Source organism: Bufo bufo, chromosome 4, assembly GCF_905171765.1.
Source record: "Bufo bufo chromosome 4, aBufBuf1.1, whole genome shotgun sequence".
NCBI classification, from domain to species: domain Eukaryota; kingdom Metazoa; phylum Chordata; class Amphibia; order Anura; family Bufonidae; genus Bufo; species Bufo bufo.
The window spans coordinates 481401137-481420645 of NC_053392.1; the positions used below are offsets into that span (position 1 = coordinate 481401137).

At 40.5% G+C, this 19509-nt stretch overlaps 1 protein-coding gene across 2 annotated transcripts in view; it reads left to right on the top strand.

The window, feature by feature from the left end:
• The window catches only part of TTC13 (tetratricopeptide repeat domain 13), a 78806-nt gene that overhangs the window by 33857 nt on the left and 25440 nt on the right, over positions 1–19509 (top strand). Inside the window, exons 13-18 of one of the 2 annotated variants that reach the window (XM_040429536.1) lie at positions 2299–2429; positions 5758–5890; positions 13085–13177; positions 14374–14457; positions 14631–14715; positions 18543–18652. In XM_040429536.1, coding sequence (XP_040285470.1) covers positions 2299–2429; positions 5758–5890; positions 13085–13177; positions 14374–14457; positions 14631–14715; positions 18543–18652 — 636 coding nt within the window. The remainder of the gene's footprint in view (positions 1–2298; positions 2430–5757; positions 5891–13084; positions 13178–14373; positions 14458–14630; positions 14716–18542; positions 18653–19509) is intronic. The other variant, XM_040429537.1, reaches the window with a different exon arrangement.

Below are 19509 nucleotides of genomic sequence, written 5' to 3' on the forward strand. Positions count from 1 at the left end.
CATGTCCTCAACACATGCTAGTGATCTGTTTTTTTGTTTTATTTTTTTTAAAACATTTTTATTAAGGGAAAAGCAGAGGTATACAAGTTGACAAATAAAGAGCAATGAATTGACCTGGTCATTGAGATTACAATGCTATCAGCATCTTTCTTATCACAGTATTTGGAGATTGCAATAATTCAATATAAGTGACAATTACCCTCTGCTCCCCATTTTTACCCCATAAAATTCCCCAACCTATCCAACCAAACCCAAAACATAGTCTGCTTCATGGGCGAACCCAGATCTTCCAGTCCTCCATACCTTCTAATTAGCTCCTTTCCCCGCTCTGGATTAGTCTTTCCAAGGTGCCCCAGCCTGTTCCTCAAGATACCACGTGGTGTCTCGAAACGGTACCATCAATTCCTTTAGTTCTTCCCCTGTCAGAGAATACATCATAAATCTCCTCCACTTATGAAAAAAATATATGTGGTCACCTTTTCCTTATGTTTTTCTGTGTCTAATCTGTCCATGTATAAGAGATATTTCATGGTACCAATCACCTCCTTGAAGGTTGGAGAGGTGAGACACAACCAATGCCTCAGTTTATTCTTCTTAACCGTTAACTATAAAACATGTATGCCCTTTATACCTGTCACATTTGAGGATTCTCCCTTTGGGTCTGTTGGAATATAATGAAAAATACATTGCTGTGGGGTAAGTCGCACCTCTATGTCCCACAGCTTCTTGATATACTCAATAGCTTCCCTCCACAATTGAGTAAAGTTAGGGCATTTCCATAATCTGTGTAGCAGGTTTGCTTCAGTACTCAACACTTTAGGCACCACCGAAGGTAATGTGCCGGGGCGCCCCTGTATGAAAGTTCGAAGGCATATGTGTATTATCCTGAACTGCATTTCTCTCCATACCTCACTGTTAATAGCTTGTCTCACCCTTCTATACCTGCCCTAATCTTGGGTGTCAAAGAAGTGTCTCCTGCTCCCACCTTCTTAATACTCTGTCTCCTAGTGGGTTTGGATATGTATTTTGGATTTTCCGGTAATGGTCCGATAAGGAACCAGACTCCCCTTCCCGACTCATCAAGGCCCTGAACCACGCCAATTTTTCAGGGTCTCCCGGTGTGTTTGCCTGTGCTTTACAATATGATATTATCTGTCTGAAGGGCAGAAAGTGAGACGGTACTTGCTGGTACTTATTCTGAAACTCCTGCCATGAGAGCAGTTCAACTCCTGTCCAATCGCAGCAGAGAGCGTCACAGGGAGAACAAAAGAACTCCCCTTCTCCCTGACGCTCTCCGCTGCGATTGGACAGCGCTACAGCCAGGGAGAAGGAGACGCCCACGGAGAAAGACTCTGTCTCCTCCTCATTGTTCCGATGCTAAAATTAGCATACCAGGCAGGAGAATACAACAGGGGCCACAGCGGGCAAATGGAGAGCAGTTAGATCGCTGCACCTGCTCTCCCATCGTCCCCCCCCACCCTAATACACGGCAGCCAAAGACATTTAGGTGCACTTATTATAACTCTTATGCATCTTAGTTCCCAAACTAAATGTGGTTTCACTAACCTATATCATTTGATGCATCAAAAGACTTCCGTCCACTCCAATAGAGTCCAGTCGAGGCCATGTCCCTCCAATCAAGTCCAGAAACTTAAAGGGAACCTGTCACCGGGATTTTGGGTATAGAGCTGAGGACATGGGTTGCTAGATCACTGCTAGCACATCCGCAATACCCAGTCCCCATAGCTCTGTGTGCTTTTATTGTGTATGAAAACCAATTTGATACATACGCAAAATAACCTGAGATGAGTCAGAGCTTGAAAATATGACTTCTCTGGTCACACAAGTAAGATATGACTCTTATGTTAATTTGCATATGTATCAAATCGTTTTTTTGACACAATAAAAGCACACAGAGCTATGGGAGCTGGGTATTGTGGATGTGCTAGTGGCCATCTAGCAATCCAGGCCCTCAGAAAGATGGGTGAATTGAATGTTTTTATTCTCCTGAAAGATGGATAATCTGCCACCAGACGTGTGTGGCAACGGCTTTCACCTCTCCACATTGGAAAACACATACATGCCTGGCTGAACTAAGAATGTGAGAGCCAGGGGAGACCGCTGTCGGCCAAAAAGCGTTTAGCCAACAGCTATTGAAGGTGTATGAGCACCTTTCGTGAAAGTTGTAATTAGGATTCCATGTCTTAGCCCTTCCTCAGTTCAGCTACAGTAGTTACAGAAATTTTTGGGGGACAAAAAGCAATAGAAAAGCTCTAACTTCAGTACTCCTCTTTTCAGGGATGTTTTGCCACAGAATTTTGAAAGCTACAAACCGGAAATTCACGAACTTATTTGTGTAGCAGATCGTTTAGGAACTTTAATGCAGTATGAAACGTCTGGATTTCTACCGAACAAAAGAATCCACAGAGGTACTGTGTAAGAGCGGGTCTGTGTGATGAGAGATTGAGTTTCAGAATTGTGAACTGCTTAAGATCACCAGTGGTTGTGAAAATTATTTAGTGCCATGGGCCTTAGCTATTGACTGGTAGCTCTACTTGGAAACAACAGGAGAATTAAAGTGGTTCGCCACTTTATTGGCACTGTATAACAAAAAAGTAGTTGGCCACTTTTTTTTTTTTTTTTTGGGAGGATACTTGCCTGCTCCCCGCCGCTGGGTCCTAGCTGCCTCGCTCCCTGTCTTCGGCTGCCTCACTCAGGTCCTCCGCTGTTAACATCCTCTTTGATACCGCTGCAGCCATTTACGAACTAGAGTGGTGACTCCCCCTTATTGCGTCAGGTCAATTGGTCATGTGACGCAAGAGGTGCTGGTCACTGCTGCGACCAGTGATTGGCTGCAGCAGCTTCAAAATGGATGTTGACAGCGGGGGACCCAAGCAAGGCTGCTGAGGGCATGAAGCAAAGGAGCCAGGACCCAGCAACAGGGGCCGGTAAGTATGCTTCTCTTTTGCAGGTCTGGACAGGAGAGAGGGGGTTGCCCCAAAAGGTGACCAACCCCTTTAACGAGGATTGTATGCTACTCCTTTCCCCAAAATTTGCCCGAGCTCTTCTCAGGCTTTGAGAAAAGGGTTTAGTAGTTCAGGCCGACCAGTGTAAGGAAGAGGGGTGGGGGGGGGGGGGTACTTTGCCTTAACCCCTCATATCTCGGGCTGGGTAACAGCTAGAGATATGGCCCTGGCCTTATTTGAAAGCTGAAAATCTGCAATCTAAGACCTAAATCGCAATATTTCATCTACTGTTACAAATCGAGTTGGAAGTGGTAGCAGCTAAAAGTGAATGCAGGTTTTGGCTGCTTTCACTCCCAACAACAATTTTAAAGGCTATATCTCCTGAAGTAGTGGAGATATTGCTGTAATTCAGGTCTTAGATTGTCGGCTTTCAAACAAGATCAGGTGCACATATCTTGGGCTGGGTAGTAACTAAAGATAAAGAGTTAAAGCAGCCCTCCCCCTTCAGCTGCCTGTCATCTCAACCAGCTTAAACGAGGGGGTGGAGTTGACAGGCTAACAATTTGGTAACATCATAGTCCTATTGTCCCACACAATGAAGTGTTATTTATATGTGTTATTTATACACAATAAAATGTTATTTATACCACACAGTGAATGACGTAAAAATCAATCCCACAAAATGTTAAAAATTGCTGTTTTTTTTATTTTATACAGTACAGACCAAAAGTTTGGACACACCTTCTCATTCAAAGAGTTTTCTTTATTTTCATGACTATGAAAATTGTAGATTCACACTGAAGGCATCAAAACTATGAATTAACACATGTGGAATTGTATACATAACAAACAAGTGTGAAACAACTGAAAATATGTCATATTCTAGGTTCTTCAAAGTAGCCAACTTTTTGCTTTGATTACTGCTTTGCACACTCTTGGCATTCTCTTGATGAGCTTCAAGAGGTAGTCCCCTGAAATGGTTTTCACTTCACAGGTGTGCCCTGTCAGGTTTAATAAGTGGGATTTCTTGCCTTATAAATGGGTTTGGGACCATCAGTGGCGTTGAGGAGAAGTCAGGTGGATACACAGCTGATAGTCCTACTGAATAGACTGTTAGAATTTGTATTATGGCAAGAAAAAAGCAGCTAAGTAAAGAAAAAACGAGTTGCCATCATTACTTTAAGAAATGAAGGTCAGTCAGTCAGCCGGAAAATTGGGAAAACTTTGAAAGTAAGGGCTATTTGACCATGAAGGAGAGTGATGGGGTGCTGCGCCAGATGACCTGGCCTCCACAGTCACCGGATCTGAACCCAATCGAGATGGTTTGGGGTGAGCTGGACCGCAGAGTGAAGGCAAAAGGGCCAACAAGTGCTAAGCATCTCTGGGAACTCCTTCAAGACTGTTGGAAGACCATTTGAGGGGACTACCTCTTGAAGCTCATCAAGAGAATGCCAAGAGTGTGCAAAGCAGTATTCAAAGCAAAAGGTGGCTACTTTGAAGAACCTAGAATATGACATATTTTCAGTTTCACACTTGTTTGTTATGTATATAATTCCACATGTGTTAATTCATAGTTTTGATGCCTTCATAGTTATGAAAATAAAGAAAACTCTTTAAATGAGAAGGTGTGTCCAAACTTTTGGTCTGTACTGTATATAATAAGTTATTTAACCCCTTTACACATTATCATGTACATGATAATTTGCAAACTGTTGTATCGAGCAGGCTGCTGCTCTGAGCCTGCTCCATTCATAGCAGGTGCTGGCTGTATAATACAGCAGGCAACTGGCCGCAATAACCCTTTAATAATGCATATATGAAAAGTTCTACAATTTTAAGACTCTCATTTTAAAGAGGTTTTTGAGGGAAATCATCATAGTTAAATACTGGTTCGGAATGACTTAAAATAACCAACAATCATTACACACCATACTGATCCCCCCACTGCTGTTGTGCCTGGTCCCCATTTCCCTCCACTTCTTGGTCTCTGGTTTGACACGCAGGGAATGGCATGGACTGTTTGCTCTGCCAATCACTGTCCACAGTGGTGACCCGCCACAGCCACTGATTGGTGGAGCGCGCAGTCCAAGCCATTTCCTGCATGTTGAGCCGAAGAACTAGATGTGGAGAGGACCGGGGGCCGGATCAGTGGGGAAAACAGCAGCGACAGTAAGGTTGATTGTAATTTTAAGTCTTTCTGACCCTAAAATCTTTCCCTCAGAAAACCCTTCTAAGTTTCATAATATAACTGGAAATTGGTTTTCCCATTAACAACATTTATCACCTATCCACAGCATTAGGTGATTAATATATGATCATTGGGAATTGAATTGGTCAAATCCCTCAGTGATCATGAGAATGGGCTCTCGATAAAACACATTTTTTTTTTTACCATATTATGTTCTGCCCCATCCCTCCCTGGTATTTAAAGGGAACCTGTCACCGGGAGTTTGTGTATAGAGCTGAGGACATGGGTTGCTAGATGACCGCTAGCACATCCGCAATACATATGCAAATTAAACTAAGATGAGTCCTGTCCCTGAGATGAGTCCGGGACAGGACTCATCTCAGGTTAATTTGCATATGTATCAAATCGTTGTTTTTTTTTACACAATAAAAGCACACAGAGCTATGGGGACTGGGTATTGCTGATGTGCTAGCGGCCATCTAGCAACCCATGTCCTCAGCTCTATACACAAAATCCCGGTGACTGGTTCCCTTTAAGCAGGAAGAAAAGGGATTCCCATATTGTCTTGGGAAGTTTATAAAGCTATGTGTCTTTTTCTTACAGCTATGGGGCTGGCAGCTCTTGAAGTCATGCAAGCTGTCCAGAAGACATGGATGAACTCTAAAGTGCGAATTAATGGGAAAACCAGGCTGATGCAGTGGAGAGATATGTTCGACATTGCGGTTAAATGGAGGAGGTACACTGTCCAGAAGCTTGGCCTGGTCTATCCTAGTGAAATGCTATTCTTAAACAAGCTTTCCCACAAAATGTTTTATTCTCCCTTCTGACTCTCGGAACTCTCCAACTGACACAGCATCTTATGTCTGGAGAGGAGGTCAGTTTCTCTTTTCTTATTTATAAAGACCCCCCATACACATTAGGCGGCCAACAGTCGGACTGGGGGGTTCGTGTCAATCCGTAACAGATGATGTCAGGAGAGAACATTCGGGCAAATTGAATATTTTCCCCCTATCCTTTTGTTCTCCCGGGAGAGCTGCCAGAAGTGTCTGGCAGCTGCCTTCAAGTCTCTCCCCATTAAAAATACACATACGCGTTGGCCCAAGCCCAATGTGTATGTATATAGAGTAGTAAGGAGGGAGTCGGGAGTAATAGCTGTCGGCCAGACAATGTGTGTGGCTGCCATAAGACTGACATTAAGGCTCACAAAGGAATAAATAGGAAAGCTGACTTTCTAAGATGATTAGTCAGTTGGAGATCCAGAGTGTGAGTGACCGGTCACAGCGGAGGACCTGAAGAGTCTATAACTCATAAATACAGTCACTGGTAATAAAATTACCTTCACTACAATTTACATCATGTACCCTTCTAACCGACCAGAAACGTAAAATTTTTACAGTAGTGCTTCTTTAATGTCCTAAGTTTGTTACTGAAAATTGGTGAATGGCGCATGCGCACTGCATGGAACGATGCTGCTGCCCACAATGGTCATCATAGTGCGCATGCGCCGACCGGAACTTGGCCAGTACGCTGGATGACGCAAGAAGCTTACAGGGCGGGCCAAGCAACAGGCTGGGGAGGGGTTATGTGAGAAGAAGGCAAAGCGGCCTGGGCACTACAGCCTGAATGCCGCGCCTGGGCACTTGCGAGCCCTCATTTACATATGAATAAAACTACATTTTCGCCTCTGGTGAACATCAAAACAAAAGGACAACATACCCATTTGACTCATCTGTAGTTATGCTACAGCACTATGTAAGCAGCGTATAAGGGCAAATTGTGGTGACAGACTTCCTTTTAATAAAATATGATCAAAAAGTCACACACACTCCTCCAAAGTTTTTTTTCAAAGTTTACATTTGTTTTTACACTATTTAGATATTAAAAGAACCTATACATCGTTGTAATCGTACTGACCCAGAGAATGAAGTGCATGGGTCAGTTTTGCCGCAAACGGAACGCCGTGGGAACTAAACCCCTTTAAGAAGGTGGTGGAATTGCGTTTTTTCTAATTCCACCCCATTTTAAATTTTTTTTATTTATTTTTTTACCACTTTCCACTACATTGTATGCCATAATTAATGGTGGAATTAGAAAGTACAACTTGTCCTGCAAAAAATAAGCCCTTATACTATGTGAACGGAAATATAAAAAGTTATATGGCTTAAGGAACATGGTAAATAAAAATGAAAAAGCAAAAACGAAAAAAAGTCAAGTATCCAAGGGGTTAATTGTTGTAGGGGTTTTCCAGTACTTTTATACTTATGACTTATCAGTATAAGCAGATACCCGGAGGCAATGTCTGTGATCGGTGATCACGGACATTTAACTATTCAGATGCTGTGATTTGTTGCAACCACGGCATCTGAGTGGTAAAGCCCCAGCTTCTGGGAGCTCCAGGGAGCTGTTTAGTTGCTATTACAGCCTCAGGCCTTCTGAAGACTCCGAGACCTGCCACAACAAAGTTCCTCTGGAGCCCTGAACATGGTTAATCTCCCCTGGGCTGCAATGTTAAATCATCTTAAACCAAATCTATGGGAGAAGTGATCAGACGATTGCATGTTAAAGTTCCCTAAGGGGACTTTAACCCCTTAGGGACTTGGGGTGTACCGGTACGCCCTGTTTCCCGAGTCCTTAAGGTCATGTGACCCCCCCCCCCCTTTCCCCCGTATCGGCGATCGCCGCAAAACGCAGGTCAATTCAGACCTGCGGTTTGCGGCTTTTACCTGCGGTTGTGGCAGCTGTGCGGCGGTGCCATCGGGTCCCCATGCGGCTGTGGGGGGGACCCGATGGCATGGAAGGCAGCGCAATGTCTAAGGAAGGCAGCGCGCTCCCTTCCGGTGAAGAGCCTGTCAGTTCCAGCCCCCTGGATCTCACAGGCCGGAAGCTGTATGAGTAATACACACGGTATTACTCATACAGCCAATGCATTCCAATACAGAAGTATTGGAATGCATTGTAAAGGGGATTAGACCCCCAAAAGTTCAAGTCCCAAAGTGGGACAAAAAATAAAGTGAAAAGAAAAGTTGAAAAAACAGTTTTCCTCCCCCAAAAATTAAGTTTCAAGTAAAAATAAACAAAAACGTCATTTTCCCCAAATAAAGTTAAAATAAAATATACATATTAGGTATCGCCGCGTCCGTATCGACCGGCTCTATAAACATATCACATGACCTAACCCCTCAGATGAACACGGTAAAAAATAAAAACTGTGCTAAATAAACCATTTTTTGTCACCTTACATCACAAAAAGTGTAATAGCAAGCGATCAAAAAGTCACACGCACCCCAAAATAGTGCCAATAAGACCGTCATCTCCTCCCGCAAAAATCATACCCTACCCAAGGTAATCACCCAAAAACTGAAAAAATTATGGCTCTCAGACTATGGAAACACTAAAACAATGATTTTTTTTTTGCTTCAAAAATGAAATCATTGTGTAAAACTTAAATAAAAAAAAAAAGTATACATATTAGGTATCGCCGCATCCGTGACAACCTGGTCTATAAAAATATCACATGATCTAACCTGTCAGATGAATGTTGTAAATAACCAAAAATAAAAACGGTGCCAAAACAGCTATTTCTTGTTATCTCGCCTCACAAATAGTGTAATATAGAGCAACCAAAAACCATATGTACCCTAAACTAGTACCAATAATACTGCCACCCTATCCCATAGTTTCTAAAATGGGGCTACTTTTTTGGAGTTTCTACATTAGGGGTGCATCAGGGGGGCTTCAAATGGGACATTGTGTCAAAAAAAACAGCAAAATCTGCCTTCCTAAAACCGTATAGCATTCCTTTCCTTCTGCGCCATGCCGTGTGCCCGTACAGCTGTTTACGACCACATATGGGGTGTTTCTGTAAACTACAGAATCAGGGCCATAAATATTGAGTTTGGTTTGGCTGTTAACCCTTACTTTGTTACCAAGAAAAATGGATTAAAATGGAAAATTTGCCAAAAAATTGACATTTTGAAACTTCATCTCCATTTGCCAAGAACTCTCTTGTGGAACACCTAAAGGGTTAACGACGTTTGTAAAATCTGTTTTGAATACCTTGAGGGGTGTAGTTTCTTAGATGGGGTCACTTTTATGGAGTTTCTACTCTAGGGTTGCATCAGGGAGGCTTCAAATGGGACATGGTGTCCAAAAAAAACAGTCCAGCAAAATCTGCCTTCCAAAAACCGTATGGCATTCCTTTCCTTCTGCGCCCTGCCGTGTGCCCAAACAGCGGTTTACGACCACATATGGGGTGTTTCTGTAAACTACAGAATCAGGGCCATAAATATTGAGTTTGGTTTGGCTGTTAACCCTTGCTTTGTAACTGGAAAAAATTTATAAAAATTGAAAATCTGCGCAAAAAGTTAAATTTTGAAATTGTATCTCTATATTCCATTAATTCTTGTGGAACACCTAAAGGGTTAACAAAGTTTGTAAAATCAGTTTTGAATACCTTGAAGGGTGTAGTTTATAGAATGGGGTCATTTTTGGCTGGTTTCTATTATGTAAGCCTCGCAAAGTGACTTCAGACCTGAACTGGTCCCTAAAAATTGGGTTTTCAAGATTCGCTTCTAAACTTCTAAGCCTTGTAACATCCCCAGAAAATAAAATATCATTCCCAAAATGATGCAAACATGAAGTAGACATATGGGGAATGTAAAGTAATAACTATTTTTGGAGGTATTACTATGTATTATAGAAGTAGAGAAATTGAAACTTGGAAATTTGCAATTTTTTACAAACTTTTGGTAAATTTGGTATTTTTTTTATAAATAAAATTTTATTTTTTTTACTTCATTTTACCAGTGTCATGAAGTACAATATGTGACGAAAAAACAATCTCAGAATGGCCTGGATAAGTCAGTGTTTTAAAGTTATCAGCACTTAAAGTGACACTGGTCAGATTTGCAAAAAATGGCCAAGTCCTTAAGGGGAAATAGGGCTGAGTCCTTAATGGGTTAAAAAAAATATAGAAAGTGAAAAAAAAAAAAAAAAGTTTAATAAATTGTAAATTCAAATCATCCCCCTTTCCCCATATTAAATATAAACAATAAAAAATCATCACCACGGCCCAAAACACTGAAACTATTACAATATAAACATACTTGTCACACAGCAGAAAAAAATTGCCATTTTTTTTTTGTCTTTTCACCTCTCAACAAAAATAAGTTATACACGCTCCAAATGGTATCAATAAAAAGTACATATCACCCTACAAAAAATTAGCGCTCATGTAGCTCCGTAGACGTAACCTCCATAAAAAAAATTATTTACAAGTTTTTTAAAGTATTAAAGCAAATGGTGGTAGTATATAGTATATGCTGTAAAAACAAAACCCATAAAACTATGGAAGAATTGCGTTTTTCTTCTAATTCCACCCCATTTGGAATATTGTTCCAGCTTCACACTACATTTTACTGCAATATTAAATGTTGCCATTAGAAAGTACAAATTGTCCTGTAAAAAGCAAGTCCTCAAACGGCTATATGTGAACTAAAAATTTTTAAGTTATAGCTCTGGGAAGGCAACGAGTTAAAAATGAAAAAGTAAAAATGGGAAATTGCTGGTTCCTTAAGGGGTTAAAGCTCATGCTGAAAGATAATCCTTGAAAGCAGGAATATTACTGGTTAGGGTTGATCATGCTGAGTAAAATAATACCCCTTTTTTCTGTGGGGCAGACTGCTGCCCAGATATATAACTTTTTATAAATTACCCATTCCGTACACTAAGGGGCTGGCCGTAGGGCTTGTAGCACTGCTAATGCTACACCCTTGTGCTCTGTGCACTCTCCCTCAAGTGTTTACATGGCTGTGCCGAGTTGGCTCAGTGACTCGGCGCTTGTGCAGTAGATCAGATGCCTCCCGAGCTTGTGAAGTAGCAGCAGATTCCTTGCGCAAGAGCAGAGTTGGCTTAATGATTTGGTGCTTGTGCAGTGGATCTGTTGAGCTTGGAAAGCAGCATCAGATCCACTGGGCAAGCGTCAAATCACTGAGCTGAACTGGTGCAGGTGCAAGATCACAAAGCTAGACAAGAAGTTTAGCCCTGTCAATAAAAAGGGAGGGGGGAGTGCAAATAGCACAGGGGTATAGCGTTAGCAATGCTCCAAGAACTCCAGCCAGCCCCTTGGTGCTCAAAATGGGTAATTTGCATAAATAAAAAAAGTAATATATATTGGCTGCACTTTGCCCTACAGAAAACAGAAGTGTATCATTTTACGCTTTTGGTGCGCTTTTGTCCATCTCCTAATATATGGAATATGGACTGATTTTTGTAAGTTAACATTTGCATGATTTGTTGAAACTGCATCATATTTATATAAAACTAGAAGATTTGCAGCAGTACTGCATGTGACATAAAACCTTCATATCCAATGAAACAGATCATAAGGGGTTGTTATGTGAATGCTATTAGTGACTAATTAATAGATCTTCTCTTGCATATAATTCGGACCTTTAAATTAGTATGCCAGTCTACCCCGAAAACACTCCCTGGGCAATCTTCAATGGATAATGCATAAGATGCCAAATGGCATTGGTTGGCAGCATCAGAATTCATCTTTAATCCTCTTGCTTGTTGCCCATTTGCTAAATGTCCCAAACATTGCTATGGGTGATTGGTATTGAGGAGAGATCGCTCCACTTGTACCTTTTTAAGTGACGTCAAATGGTTTGGTAATATGTGCAAAATAGACACAAGCACTTTTATTCTATTTCATTATATTGTAACTATGAAAGAAAGACAAAAACTAACATAAAATATATGCAGACACATTTCTAGTGATGGAACGCTTTTTTTTTCTTGTTCAGTTGCATTCCTGCTGGTGGAGCTGTTGTGCTTTCTACATTATTTCTGTCAGTCTCTCAGGGTTGATTGCCAGAATAAATAGATAAATGGATGGATAGATACTGTACATGGATAGATATGGTGAGTAGATACTATAGATAGATGCAGTGGATTGAGACGCTAGATAGAGAATCAACTGGTTTTTACAGTAATAGACTGTGATGAGATGAGAGCAGGAACAGGATTTCAAGAGTCCATTTACAATTAAAGATAATGAAAATAAAAAATACATATTGGGTATAGCCGCATCCGTAATGACCGGCTCAATAAAAAATATCACATGACCTACCTTGTCAGGTGAATGCCATAAAAAGATAAATAAAAATGATGCCAGAACAGCCTTTTTTTTTGTTTTTTTGTTCACCTCACGAAAAGCGTAATATTGAGCAATCAAAAAGTACTATGTACCCCAGAATGTTACTGATAAAAATCTCAACTCATTCCGCAAAAAACGAGCCCTCACACAAGACCGTCAGAAAAACACTCAGAAAATTGTGATTGAAAAACCATTTTTTTTTTTTTTCTTTTCACAAATGTGTAAAACTGGACAAAATTTTTTAAAATTTATATATATGGTATTGCTGCTTCCGTAACGAACTGCTGTATTAAAATATACAGCAGGTCATTATGGATGAACACTGTAAAAAAAAAAATTGTAAAGCTATGCCATAATGTTGTTTTTTTTTTTTTTTTGTCACTTCACCTCCCCAAAATTATGATATGAAACAATCAAAAAGTCTTATACCCCAAAATGTTACCAATGAAAAATGTCTGGAAGTGGTTAAAGTGGGGGTTTGAATGGAGTGGGCTGGTTCCATCAGTCCCATAGATATCGATGCATGTTTGAGCGCTGGTCCATTCAAACTCCTCCTTATTGTGGTTGTGGAGCTTGGAGCCCCCGTTCTAGTGATTAGAATGTTTACCACCTATCCGGTGGATAGGAAATTAATATCTGTAGGCAAAGAAAACCTTTTAAATGACTGTTGTCTCACAATTACTTCTGTGCCATAGAGATATCAAGATTAATCTCTTCATTCCTTTTGGCAAATAAGCACTCCGGTTTTTTTTCCCCCCCTTTATTTTTCAGGATTGCTGACCCTGACCAGCCAGTTCTTTGGTTAGATCGAATGCCAGCTCAGAGTCTTATTAGAGGATTCAACAACCACATCAATCTCATCCGGTAACTACCTAGCCTCATAATATAAACCAAATATATCGCAGTGCCCATATTTACTGATATGACTGGGTCTAGAACTTTTTGGAGCATCTAGTTTTTGAAAAATCTGTACCTTTTTAGTTAGCCTTTTATAGGCCAGTGAAATTCCTGAAGCTCTTTTGATCAGATTACCTCTGGTCGGCCTCTTTCACACTTGCACATGTTGACACTGTATTCTTTCTGTATGAAGCAGATGCAGAATGTGTTTAAGTCTCCATAATTCTACAAGGACATTTTTCCGCACACATTCCACATTTTAATGTATAGGTAAATCTATATAGGCACACCTCCTATTGGAATGATATGTCAGAATGTATTAAAATATCAACCTCATTTATTGTATATAAATCACAATAAAATAATGTATAAAGATATCCTGATCTTTATTTGTATACATTATTTAATTGTGATTTATATACAATAAATTAGGTTGATATTTTAATACTTCATAAGGCATTCTGACACATCATTCCAGTAGGAGATGTTCCTATATACATTTACCTATACATTATTCCTCTGGTAGTTTGGGTTTGTGTTCCCAAACAGATAGTGCACCCTCCATATCTCCTTGTGTATAGTGTGAGCCACGCCATTCGATTACAAATTCCACATTTTAACACATCATATTTTACCTTAGAACCACTGTTTCGTTGCTTTTAGGAGGTATGCTATCTATATAGTGCCACCTGCTGTTTGTTCTTTTCCTCATTTCTCTGTCCACCTCAGTAACATTGCTGCAGTGGTCACACATGTTCAGTTCCATCCTTCAACTGCCACCCGCTGCGTCTACTGTTAGAAGCTGTAACAGTTAGGGTGAAGCCACACAGTCAGGTCTCCTGGAAGCCAAAACCAGGAGTGGATCATAAAAAATGAAAGGGTATGCAAGACAGATACGACTTCTTTATTTATTTATTCATTTATTTTTATAAAAAAAAATATATTTTTTTTAATTCACCCCTGGTTTGGGCTTCTAAAAATGCCAGTGTACAGGGAGTGAGCTTCAGCAGAAAGGGCATTCCCCCTGAGCTGTGATGGGACGAGAGCTACAGCAATCTTGTTAGATTGTCATGTACTGTATAATGTCTGATTTTCATTAATCATGGGATAACCCCTCTAAGTCACATCTATATCGATAACATTTTCGCATACGTGTTTTCCAGAGGTCAGATCATCAACATGCGATATCTTGAATATTTTGAGAAGATTCTCAGTTTTATAAAGGATCGGATAATAATATATCACAGGTAAATATTTATTTTGAGAAACGCCATTGTAAATATCTGGAGCCTTCTAGTAGCCCATTTTTATAAAACGCCTTCATAACATAGTACTGGTTCCTTCTTCAGTCTTTGGTTCTTGCTTAAAAAAAAAGAACCTAAAATGTAATTCTTTCCTTATATTGTAAATTGTATTTCAGTGCCAATAACCCCAGAGGTCTCTCAGAAGTTAAAGAAGCTTTAGAAAAAGTCCATAAAGTAGAAGACCTCTTACCTATAATGAAGGTAAGGTTTCACCTGTATATTCATTGATGCGCCAAAGGCTGTTACTTCATGTAAAGATGCAAAAGGAAGAAGTTCCAGCACTAATCGTAAGAACGGTTAAGAACTATTTGTTCGCGAAACGCGTCAAATGTCACGAGGTGATTGGATTAGCCCTATTGTGTTTATGCTGTTCTCCTAAATAAAGACAAGGAAACAACACAACTTTATTTGGAGTCCTGGAACTTCTTCCTTTTGCTTGTTATTACGAGGGCTTACCTGTTGTGTTCCGTGCACGCGGAGAATCGAACTGAGGTAAGCTGGAAATAACTATTTTTGGAAGGATGTAAAGATATTGAGGAGCAGGGATCCGCAACCTCCGGCACTCCACCTGTTCTGAAACTACAATTCCCAGAATGTTCCATTTACTTCTGTCCGAGTTACAAGAAGAGCGTAGCAAGTGTGCATGCTAGGAGTTGTAGTTACCGAAAGTTGCTGACCCTGCAGTAGTGGATCCAACGTGCCCATACTCCTTACTAGGCCATAGTGTGTGGTCGGCACATATTCAGCAGTGTCTGTATAGGGCAAAACCCATGCAGTGGATGGGTTTGTGAGTTTTTGAAAAATGTAAATCTGTAAGTGCATTTATAAATCACTTCTGTTCTGTAAAAATTACCATATGTAAAATACAGCAGAAAATTAAAATAATGAAACTGGTCTATTTAAAGGGGTTCTCCACCTAAATTTATTCTTCCACAGATCCGAAGCCTATTGATGAAATGACAATGCCTAGTGTAATTGCCAGGGCTGTGGAGTCAGGGTAAGCTTTGGGTGCAGTCAGAGGGGCATCAGTGGAGGCGGGAAAGGCGATGCCTGGCTGTGGACACAGGAGAGGGGGGTGCACAGAGGCAGCCACTCCCTGACCCTCACTGCTGACATCACATCAGTGGGCAGTGCGGCTCTGGGTGGAGCATGTGACTGGTCGATGTGACGTCAGCATGACAACAAACAGGTCACATGACTGGTTTGTAAAGTGAGAAAATGGGGCAGAATAGGTAATATAACCATATTAGATATATGTTAGTATAGCCAGGGCATGTTTAATAGAACATTAATCCTGGAAAACTCCTTACATTTTTTTTGTGGGAAGTGAAGTAACCTTAAAATGGCGACTCGGTCATTTTGACATATGGGATAATTATTTTTATATTTTAATAGTACAGGTATTTTCGCATGCAATGATGCCCATGATGTGTAATTTTTTTTATTTATGTATTTTTATTTTGAGGAAACGGGGAGTGATTAGAATTTTTTATATATATATATTTTTTAAATAATTTTCAAAAACATTTTTTATTTATTTATATTTTTTACACTTTCTTTATTGCTCCCACAAGGAACTATAACAAGCAATCATCAGACAGTAAAATGGGAAAAAAATAGCAGTGTTCCTGTGGAGCCCTGCGACAGGCAGGGGCTCCATAGGAACTAATGTGTGGGAGCCTCATATCATTTAGGAATACAGAGGCTGCTGCACACACACTCCAGCTCCCCCGATTCTCGCCAGGGGAGCCAGAACACACCCGGAAGCACACGCTTTTTGTGAATCCTGGCACCGTGGTCGACCACGGCATCTGAGGGATTAGAAGTTCGTGATGGGCATTACCACGGGTCGCAGACATTAGGCCAATAGAGAGAGAGATAAGATAGATATGTTTTAGAAATGTTAATCCTATAAACATGTTATGTTTTGTCAAATACATGTTCGACCGACTCTATCCTGACACTTTCATACGTATATCTGCTCAGCCACGCATGCATATGTAGTGAATGGGGAGAGGGTAAATAAAAGCCACTGAATACACCAGGTACAAAACAATTAGGCATTTAAAATCCAATGTGCCCTGTCCCGATTTTCCCGAACATCAGCCACCGTGGGAGATTCACCTAGCCTTTTTGCTGCATGAGGCTTGGGAAAAACACCATGGCAAAGAGTGTGTGCAGGGCTGGAAGCTAAATTATCATCCTCCTGCAGTCCTAGCACAGCGCCACTTGAGTCCACAGTCACATTGCCTCATTTAGGATGCGCCCCTATCCTCAGGAAGCCACAGTAGGAAGTTCACTACTGGACATGTTTGCAGTCATCTCAGAACTTCTAGAGAGAACAGGGAGGCAAGTACTTAAAAGGAACCTCTCACCAGTTTTATGGTGTCCTAACTAAAAGCAACATAAATAAGTGACTGATTCTCTTAGCAAAATGCTGGGTCACTTTCTTTAATTGACCCAGTCAATCTGCCAACATCTTGTATTAAAAAGCTCCAGCTCATAATGATGAGTCATGAATGTTCATGAGCTCCTGACTCTCCCTGCCTACCTGCTGCTGATTGACAGTTATTTTCCATATGAATCAGCAGCAGGTGGGCAGGGGAGTGGCTATAGCTGTTAATTAAATAAACGCTGGACTCGATGACATCACGCTGGACTCAAATCAGCTCATTAGCATGCGGCATGTGGCATCTTTGTGTGTATATTATGAGGTAACCATCTGTCACACCAGTAAGTGAATACATCTAAGGCACTTTTTAGTAGTTAATGATTGTATATAATTAGTTAGATTATAATCAAATATCCACATGACAGGTTCCCTTTAATATAGCTAATAAAATGCCTGATGTCATTATTTTACTGCAGAAAATGTCGTATTACAAATTATTATACATGAGCCATTTATGTCAGAGTTGAGGTCAGAAGTTTGACTTACTAACTCCATAACCCTGGTAATTGCTAGCAAACTATTCTTCCCTATCCGCTCTCTGGTAATCCAAATGTAAGCCTAGTCTGGCAGTCTGTTTGCTTGGGATCCACTGCCTTAACCACTTCTGTGTTGTCAGGCCCTGATTCTCTAGTATTCAGACTGACATTACACAGAACTGTAGCCCAAGTCAGAACGGTCATTGAACAGGGGGCTGAGAAGGAGGCTTGCTAGGAATTAAAGGGGTTGTCCGGGTTCAGAGCTGCAAGCCCTCTGACATGAAATGCTCCTATGCTCTCCCTTGCCCTGTGCTGAATCGCACAGGGCAAGGGCTGTTTGATTATATTTTTTACACTGCTAGGCAGAGGCTTCTGCCTAGCAGTGTTCCCGGTGATGTGCTGCCTTTAGCACTGCCCTAGCCTTTTACAGCCCGCCTATTAGTGCTGGTGACATCACAGGGCTCACTGCTAGGCGGAAGCCTCTGCCTAGTTTTACCCATGGAGAGCCTGGTGCATCACCGGATCTCCAGGTAAAAAACCTTTGTCCTGCGCGATTCAGCGCAGGGCAAAGGAGAACAACGGATCCGATGCTCATGTCAGAGTGGCTGCCTGGGAGAAAATAGCTCTGAACCCGGACAACCCCTTTAAATCAGGCCTTTCTTAGTGTTTTACTTCCACAAGAACCAGATTATTTTTTTTATTATTTTTATTAACCGATCAGAAGAAATGTGTATTCTTAAATGCCATACAGAGCCACATTACAGTGTCATCCATCACAATAATTAATATTCAATTATTTAATATTCCATGTTTTATATATTAATTATTAGGCTTTAGCTATTTTTTACTTTCCTAATAATATTTATTATAAAATAATTTTCCCCTTCAATATAGTGGTATAAACTGGTTGGTCGGAAGCCTATGTTGCTGCAGATTATGTTAGAAGCTACATTATTGGAAGTTTTTCTCGCAGCGTGGATACTGTGTAAAGTTATATTGTAGATCCGAATTCTTTTCTATTTTTATTTTTTATAGGATAAAGTAAATTACTAACCTGTTCACCTATAAATTGATAATACTTATATCTTACTTTTTGAAAGCAGTTAAACAGCAAAACAAGAGATGGGTTCACAGTGAACACAAAAGTCCCCAGCCTCAAAGATCAAGGGAAAGAATATGATGGATTCACAATAACTATAACAGGAGATAAGTAAGAAACACATTTCTGTACCTGAACCTCCTTTTATTTTATCTTCAGAGAGGCATTCCTTTATTCTGCAAGCCACTTACTCTATTCCTTTTTTTCCAAGGTTTAGACAACCATATATTCATACTCCTGTGCAATATTCGTGCATTGACTTGCTTGATTACACATTACATTGGTTTTACGTGATCAATTTTTTAAAATTCTTTTTTATTATATATATATTTTTTGCTGTTTGTAACTTACAATATTTTATGACCTACATTTATAAAGGGAGAGCAGCTGAAAAGAAAGAAACTCCAGACTTTCCAGCACTGCACATACACACAAATAATAGTTCATCTCTAATTTTTGGAACATTAGTTCTTGTGTTGTTTTTCATTTAGTTTGAGATTATTTTTCCCTACTTCCGGTACTAAACTAGCAGACTACTAGGGGTTCTGATGTTTCTTGAGAACAGTAGTGACAACAATCTTGCTGAGAATAATTTGTATTGAATATATTATGGGAGACAGTTACTAAGACCGGCGCATTGAAAGGGGTACCCACATGGCACGTGTCCAGCAAGGGAGAGGTTGTTGATTTTCGATGGAATCTATGCCAGTTTCCTGGTGCATATTATAGCAAATGTGATTGCCCTGTATCTCCTGCTTCACCCACTTTTGGAAAAGTGGTAAGCGGGGCTCCAAACTATCTGTGCCAAACTTTGCAACATTTTTGGTGCCACTTTTCTGCCGTACCAGGAATAATAAATGTCCCCCTATGTGTTTAGTGCTCAGAGCAGATAAACAATAAAGGTGGTGCTTATACCATACCTGAGCGTTCAGCCAACAGCTATTCCTCCTCCATATACATGCACACTT